Source organism: Austrofundulus limnaeus, unplaced genomic scaffold, assembly GCF_001266775.1.
Source record: "Austrofundulus limnaeus strain Quisiro unplaced genomic scaffold, Austrofundulus_limnaeus-1.0 Scaffold129, whole genome shotgun sequence".
In the NCBI taxonomy this organism is placed as follows: domain Eukaryota; kingdom Metazoa; phylum Chordata; class Actinopteri; order Cyprinodontiformes; family Rivulidae; genus Austrofundulus; species Austrofundulus limnaeus.
Window position 1 is genome coordinate 408,156 of NW_013952531.1, and position 8,001 is coordinate 416,156.

The 8,001-nt window shown below is 39.1% G+C and overlaps 1 protein-coding gene across 1 annotated transcript in view; it reads left to right on the forward strand.

Annotated features, from left to right (window-relative positions):
* Nucleotides 1-4,788: 4,788 nt before the first annotated feature.
* Nucleotides 4,789-8,001, forward strand: part of LOC106522400 (sodium/bile acid cotransporter) — a 7,783-nt gene continuing 4,570 nt past the window's right edge. Inside the window, exons 1-3 of the mRNA XM_014015396.1 lie at nt 4,789-5,034; nt 5,079-5,165; nt 7,831-7,943. Coding sequence (XP_013870850.1) covers nt 4,789-5,034; nt 5,079-5,165; nt 7,831-7,943 — 446 coding nt within the window. The remainder of the gene's footprint in view (nt 5,035-5,078; nt 5,166-7,830; nt 7,944-8,001) is intronic.

Below are 8,001 nucleotides of genomic sequence, written 5' to 3' on the forward strand. Positions count from 1 at the left end.
CATCAATTTATATTTAAAATGTAATTTTCCAGGAGGTGATTAAATGTCTGATGTTTTATACGTGAAACGTGTAATTAATTATAATCGACTAATTTTCTGAAAACCTTTCTGTAATAATAGTTTCTAATATAAAGTCTGTATAATAATGTTGGTTCATCTCAATGCAAATTTCAAATAATCTGCTCTGCTGCTTCTCTTTCTGCTGCAGATAAGGAGCTTACACTGTGGATTATTTTTTGCACAGCAACAGTGGATCAGTAAATGTGTAAAAAAATGAATAAATAAAGCAGTGAGGAGCCCCGTGCACCCCCACCCCCCACCCTGAGTGGGTCAAAAGGCCACAGCAGCAGCAGATACACCCTGCACGGCTCCTCCTGCAGAGACGTGGCTTCAGATCTGCTCCGTCGTGTCGACTCTTCCTCTTTACCTTGAAGTCTGGGAGGATCGTCGTCCTCTCGGCTTTGCCTCTTCGTTTTGAATCCACACTGTTTGACAGGATGATGTGGTTTAACCTGCAGCACGAGGACCGACTGTAAAACATGAAACCAGAATAAGGCCAGGTTTTAATAATGCATCTGATGCAGAGAAGCTTTTTCTCTTTGTGACATCAAGAAACCACCTGGCTTTAGTTGTGCAACAATTCCATTCAAATATCCAAAAACCTGTTTCACAAAAATATGATTATCAAAGAGGAAATAACCACTTCTTTGCACCCTTAATGTTATTTCCCTTCGCCCTGAGCTGAGTGATGAGGTGTTTTATGCTCCAGACTTCAGGCTGAAGGGAAGTCATCGCAGGCGACACTGATTAGATGTGACTTGACGTGAAGAAGAACAGAAATGGTGTTAAAATCCCAGCCTGGGAAACACTGCTGTGATTAGAGGTTAATCTGGTCAGACCGAGTCTCTCTTCACCTCTCATTCTTTCACTCCATGGTGTTCTTTTTGCTGTACTCTGAACTGTTTTAACTAACAACAAATGATTAATGTCCTGTGATGTACTTTAATCTGTGGGTCCACATATTTTGTCTTTTTTTTTRCCCCTAACTTGCCAAGTTTCATGAATGGTTGTCTAAAAGTTACTGTGTGATAAATCCATTAAAGTTTGTGGTCCTTTTGTTCATGAAATTGAAATAAAATTAAGAAAAAATTGTATTGTAGCGACATAATATTGTCCATTTTATTAAACCTAAAAACACTTTGCAGCTGCAAAGAATGTGTTTGCTGGATTATTCCTTTGTTGTAACAATAAATGTTTTATTGGCAGCACCTGTGGGGTCCACAAGCTCCAAACAAAAGTCAACAACAATAAAAATACTCAGCTCTGCTGCTCATCACACAAATGCATGATCCTTACAAATGTGGCTCCATTAAAAAGGGAAATTAAAAGGCTTTTAGATTGATATTGCAAAGAAGCATTGTTAAAACAAAAATAATCTAGAAAACACACCATTTCCTTTTAATCCTAAGTATAGTTTGCCTTTTTTGTTTGTAAACTTGCTATATTTAGTCAAGTTTTATGAATGGTTACCTAAAAAAAAGCTACTTTTTGGTAAAAGTCAGTAAAGATTTGTGGTCCTTTTTATTATGACTTTAAAATAAAACAAGAGTTAATTAAAGATAAAAAAAATGACTTTTTTTGGTGAAGCTAAAAATGACTGATTAATCCTTAAACTCGTGACAGAAATGTATAATTCTCAGATCACAGCACGACACACAAAATCACTCCAGGGGCCAGAAATGGCTCGTAGGCCACACTTTGGACAACACTGTTTATCTGTTTTCAAGCAAACAAGCCTGACTGAATGATGTGAAAACAGTTTGTATAAGAAGTCTGTAGATTGAAGACAGACGTGAACCTAACTGACACAAGTAAAAGAGAAACTTATCACTCCTGTTCTAGCATCTCTTCACTGCTTCTGGTTCATGTCAGAATTCACTTTAAGCTCCTCCTGTTTGTGTTAAACAGCTCCGCCCCCTCAGCTCCGCCCCCTCTCCTGATCACCTGCTCAGCTCTTTCTGAAGGTCCCTAACTCTCATCTCAAACTGAGAGGTGACAGATCCTTCTCACTGTGGACCGATCCACCACTGTGGACCGATCCACCACTGTGGACCGATCCACCACTGTGGACCGATCCACCACTGTGGACCGATCCACCACTGNTGGACCGATCCACCACTGTGGACCGATCCACCACTGTGGACCGATCCACCACTGTGGACCGATCCACCACTGTGGACCGATCCACCACTGTGGACTGATCCACCACTGCAGGTCACACACAGGGGCGGATCTAGGATTTCTCTGAGTCAGGGGCCATCACGGGGCCACAGTATTCACAGAGGGGCCAGTCTTTGTTCAGCATCCTTTCACACAAATCAACAGTTTTGGTAAGGTGTTCACATTTAACCACTCATACATGTTCAAACACTTGTAATGTCATTTTTTTTTAAAAAGGTATCACTTTACAATAAGGCTCCTGGTGGCTTTTAAAGAGTTTATAGAAAGGTTATTAATTTATCTGTAAACATTTTATAAATTATTAAGTGTTTATTATGTATTAATGAAGGTCAAAAAGAAACTAAACTGTCTTGTTTCTTTCCAGATACTGAGACAAATCTGTTTTATTAAACATTTCAGACTGGTTTGTAAGCACAATAATGATTAGGAAATACATTTTAACACATAATATTGTATTACTGCATTATGAATAGCCACAAATATTAACAGGATCCTTAATTTAAAGTGTAAAACTGAACACTATGGATGGGGTGGGACTATTTGGTTAACATGATGTTTTTCTTAAACTTTTTTGATACATGATCATTGTTGACAGCAGTTACATGTTTGAACAATAATTTCAAATATTGATAATCAACACAAAGTTTTAAAAATGATTTTTCACATTAAAGACTAACTTTTGGCATTAAGACATGTTTATTTGTCATTACAATAAGTCTCCCTTTGACACTTGTGAATATTTATAATGCAGTAATACAGTACAAATTTAATGTTTAAATATGTGTTTATCGTTTTTGTGTAACCGAGTCTGAAATGTTGAATAAGCACCTTTAGATACGTGAACAGATTCGTCTCATTATTTGGTTTAACTGGACATGAAAGAGGAGAGGAGAGAGGYAAAAATAACTTATTTCTAGCAGCAGAACAGGTTGGAAGATGGCTGTTTAATGTTATTTATTGTTTTTAAATCATCCTATAGGCTCTGACATGTTAGATAAATTTGAAAATGAGGTTTTGAAAAAATCCGTAAGYCTTGAAAAAATCCATGAGATTGCTCTATATGTCCGTATTCCTGCAAAATGATGTAAAATCCTTATAACTTACAGACAATCTGTACAAGTTGACATGTGTGGTGACAGGACAGGGGCACTTCAGGGGGTCAATCATGTTTCAGCTGGGGCCAATGCCCCTGTGGCCCCGGCCCTAGAACCACCCTTGACAGATCAGTCTCCTTCCCTCGCTGTCTTCATGTCTCGTTTAAAAACACACAACTGCCTCACTGTGTATCACAACTCTGTTTTATCTGTGTTTTGTATGTCCTGTTGTGTACTGTACAGCACTTTGTTTGGCCTTGTGCTGTTTAAAGTGCTTTATAAATAAAAGTGTGTGGCACGATAACCAATCAGAYCCGGGCGTTTCTCCTGCCTGCGTCGATGTTTTTACCGCTGACATCACCTTGAGCAACAAAGGCTCAAAGATCGGCCTACAAAATGTAACAGTTCACGTAGAGTCATCAGCATAAAGTTGTGACCTCCCGTACAGTCAGAGGTGTACGTTTAGAAACATTATGAAGCCATCAGGTCTGAAAAACACGTCGAGCATCAGTTCATCTTCCAGGAATAATTTGATTTACTCTAAAATCTCACAAATGATTAGCCAGAAGATGAGCCATTTGTTCCCTGCAGGACATCACATTCTGTCAGCTTTGTCTTGGACAAGATAAAGAGTCATTTTGACCCGAGCTGAGCAGTTACACAACCTGCAGGAGCCGTGGATGGCAGCTCTGCACAGCTCAGCGTTCAGGAAGTGGTTTATGACGAGTCTTTAAAACAGGTTTTATTCTGCAGAGAGGAGAGGAAACACCTGTCCCAGCAGGTGAGTAACACATGGGAACTACCTGACAGGTGTGAACTGGAAACACAGACAAGTGTTTGATTGATTGATCTCTGTGAACAGGTGTGTAATTCTCACCTTCATCACAGGAGTCGCTCACTTCTTATCTCCCAGAGACTGTGTTTAAATCCCACGTGTTCTAGTTTTTTTTTATAAGTGTGAAACACAATTTGTAAATCTGGTGAAAGCAATTTGCCTGCCTGCAGCATGTGTGTGTAAYAAAAKTGAGTRAAATCAAGTATTTCAAGAATCTTACCAAGTAAAATGTTCTTACTCCACTGGCAGAAATGTTTGACTTAATTWGAGTCAAATTTTCAGACTAACAAGACAAATAATCTTACACATTCTGAAAACAAGATGATTATTCTTACACAATCAGTTCTTGTTTAGTAAATCAGTTTTGAGCAATCAATTTTTCTTGWACTATTTGTGCCCCTCTAAATAGACGGCACCCTTAGCATTTGCCTACACTGCCTACGCCACGGGCCGACCCTGTGCAGTTTTATCTGCTCTCCTTTTGGAGTTTATCTTARTGATCATCTGTGAAACGTGGCTCGATGCAGCTGCCTGTCGTGGCTTTACACTGACGCTCTTCATTGTTTGATTGATCTGTTCCCACTTTGAGCCCAGAAACCTCCAGTTCCTGCTCCCATCATGGACGTCACAACGACTCTGTTTTCTCCAACGGACTTTGATCTGAAAGATGACTTCTCGTTTAACGTGACGTTCACCAACGTCAGCTCTCCTCCCGTGACTTTTCTGTCGCCTGCTGTAAACAAAGCCACCAACATTTTTGTCATTATTATCATGTTCATCGCGATGATCTCACTGGGCTGCACCATGGAGGTGTCCAAGATAAAGGTCAGCAGCAGCTCGTCCAATCAKAGCTGCGTGTTCACGGTGGAAATCAAACGTTGATGTTTTTGTGTCCTGCTGTGTTCCAGGATCACATCTTAAAACCTAAAGGGGTGGTCATCGCAGTGCTTTCACAGTTTGGCGTGATGCCACTCACAGCGTTCTGCTTGGTTAAGGTCGGTTCTGCAGCTCCGGTCTGYATCAAACAGAAAAAAGGACCTACTTAATCTTTTCTTTTTGGTTTTTTTCTACCTGGATTACTGAGGTGCATCAGGACTCCAGTCTGAAAGTTTTACCCAGAATCCTCAGTTCAAATATATGGGATAAACTTTGTGTCAGCAGGAAGTGAATTTGAATTGTTCAGATTGAATCTGAATGTGCAGAATATGAAATTGAATACATTGGTTTAAAAATAAATTTCACTAAATTGAAACTGAATTTAATTATTTTAAACTGATTTTAAAAATATGAATCTGAATTAATTTGCTTTGTTCACTTCCATAATTCACTTTCAGTTCCATAATTCAGATGTTTGTGTCACATCCTGGTCCTTGAGAAAGCCAGGCAGAGTAATCAAACACAGATCCACAGATTTATGTTTCACTTTGGTGAAGTTTCCCTTCTGGATGTAACAGAGTTGATGCAATCCACTGTAAAAGTGACAAAAACACACAAAGTTATTTTATTGTAGTGATTAATTTGACCTATATGTAGAAAATGTTACATTTACATGATGACATCATGGATCACATATTGATCAGATGCTGCTGCTGACTGATCCATGATGTCATCATGTAAATGTAACATTTTCTACATATAGGTCAAATTAATCACTGCAGTAAAATAACTTTGTGTGTTTTTGTCACTTTTACAGTGGATTGCATCAACTCTGTTACATCCAGAAGGGAAACTTCACCAAAGTGAAACATAAATCTGTGGATCTGTGTTTGATTACTCTGCCTGGCTTTCTCAAGGACCAGGATGTGACACAAACATCTGAATTATGGAACTGAAAGTGAAAGTAGTCAAACTGAATTTTTAATAAACCAAAATACAGTTTCAAAGAAAATTAATTCAGATACAAAACTTTAAATTCWGTTTCAATTTAGTGAAATTTATTTTCATTTAGTTCACTTTCTAAGTGTAAAATCCTAGTTTAAAGATTTCCACTAACATTTTATTATTTAGTTCAGTGTTTTACATTTTGCTAATATGTACTAAATGTTAAATGCTAACTCTAAATCTATAAATCTAGACGTAAAGTTAAATGTTGTGGCTAAATGTCACATTTCACATTTAAGAATTTAGAAATGGAACACAGCCTTAACGTTGGCGCGCGCCTTTTGTTGTGACGTCATCACCGGTGACCGTAGCAGCTGCTAACACTGCTAACGTTGCTAACGCTGCTAACACTTTCCTACGAGACATCAAACTTACAGCTGCAGCCGGCGTCTGAGCTGCACTTCAAACTGCAGGACCACTTTCTTTTCAATTAACACATTTTGAGTTTAGCTTTTAAAGGCCGTCTCCAGCAGTGTTAGCTTTTGTCGCAGGATGATGATGTCACAACAAAAGCCCTGCGTCAACAGCAAAGGCTGCGTTTAAAGTGCCTGCGACGTCAAATTTTTTGTAACACATGTGAAGGCATTTTTAGAAAGAGGACATGGATAAAATATTGCAAAATAAATTTGATGTCGCTGAGATGAACCGTTGTTGAGATATTTGCATGTGAAGAAACAGGAAGTGATGTCAGAGGGGAATGTCTGCATGGAGCAAAGCATTGATAAAAATGCTAACGACCCAGACTGTAGAGAAGAATCTGATGTTTCTTTGGATTATTTTGAGTCTATCAGAGATGAAAAAGAATCAGAGTTCAAATAATTTTGTTTCAATAAACAGAGTTTTCTTTGTTAAAGAGTTCACAGGGGCGAATCTAGGATTTCTCTGAGTCAGGGGCCATCAGGGGGCCACAATATTCATAGGGGGGGTCAAGTATTTGTTCAACATCCTTGCACATAAATCCTTGGTTTTGGAAATATGTACAAATTTAACTGGTCACATATGTCCCAACAGTTGTAATGTAATGTTATTAAAAAAGCTTAAATTCAACTTCCTTAGCAATTTTACATGTTTACTGTACATGGATAAAATATTCTCAAAGCATGTGAGAAAATGAAGCCATTGTTTGCCAGTTGAAAGATATTTTTTTGCAAAATTGTTCAAGTCTTTTAAAGAAGAGATTGATTCATGCTGGACGTTACTGTTTGACTCATTAGCGCCTCTGGTGTTTGGGCGTGGAACTGCAGCCACCATCACTGCTTTCAGGCAAAGGACAGATGAGTGACAGGACAGAGGCACTTCAGGGGGCCAATCAGATTTCAGCAGGGGCCAATGCCCCTGTGGCCCCGCCCCTAGAACCGCCCGAGAGTTCCCCTTTGATGTCACTTCCTGTTTCACTTTGCTGAGCCAAGTTCAAAAGAAAATATGCCAGTTATGAGACAAAATGGGTTAAATCGTGTGTATTGTTCCAACTTTCTTAAATGTAAAGGTGTCCTGATGCATCTCAGTAATCCAGGTAGAAAAATCAAAAAGAAAAAATGAGTAAGTCCTCTGGACCTGCTTAGATCCCATCCAGAGGACTTAACTTATTTTTTCCTTTTTGATAAACATGAAGATGTTTTCTGACTTTTTGTATTTGAAGGATATGCATGTCACAGGCAATTTAAGATTTAATTTTTACATTTACACATCGCATTTTTACGTCCCACTTCTACCGCTGACATCAGAGCAGCTCCCATGATGCACCTTGTCATCACTTTGTGTGTTTGTGTTGTGTTTCAGGGCTTCCAGCTGACTGAAATAACGGCAGTGGCGATTCTGATCTGTGGCTGCTGTCCTGGAGGAAGTGCCTCCAACTTCCTGGCTCTGGCTCTGCAGGGGGACATGAACCTCAGGTACACACACACACACACACACACACACACACACACACACACACACACACACACACAC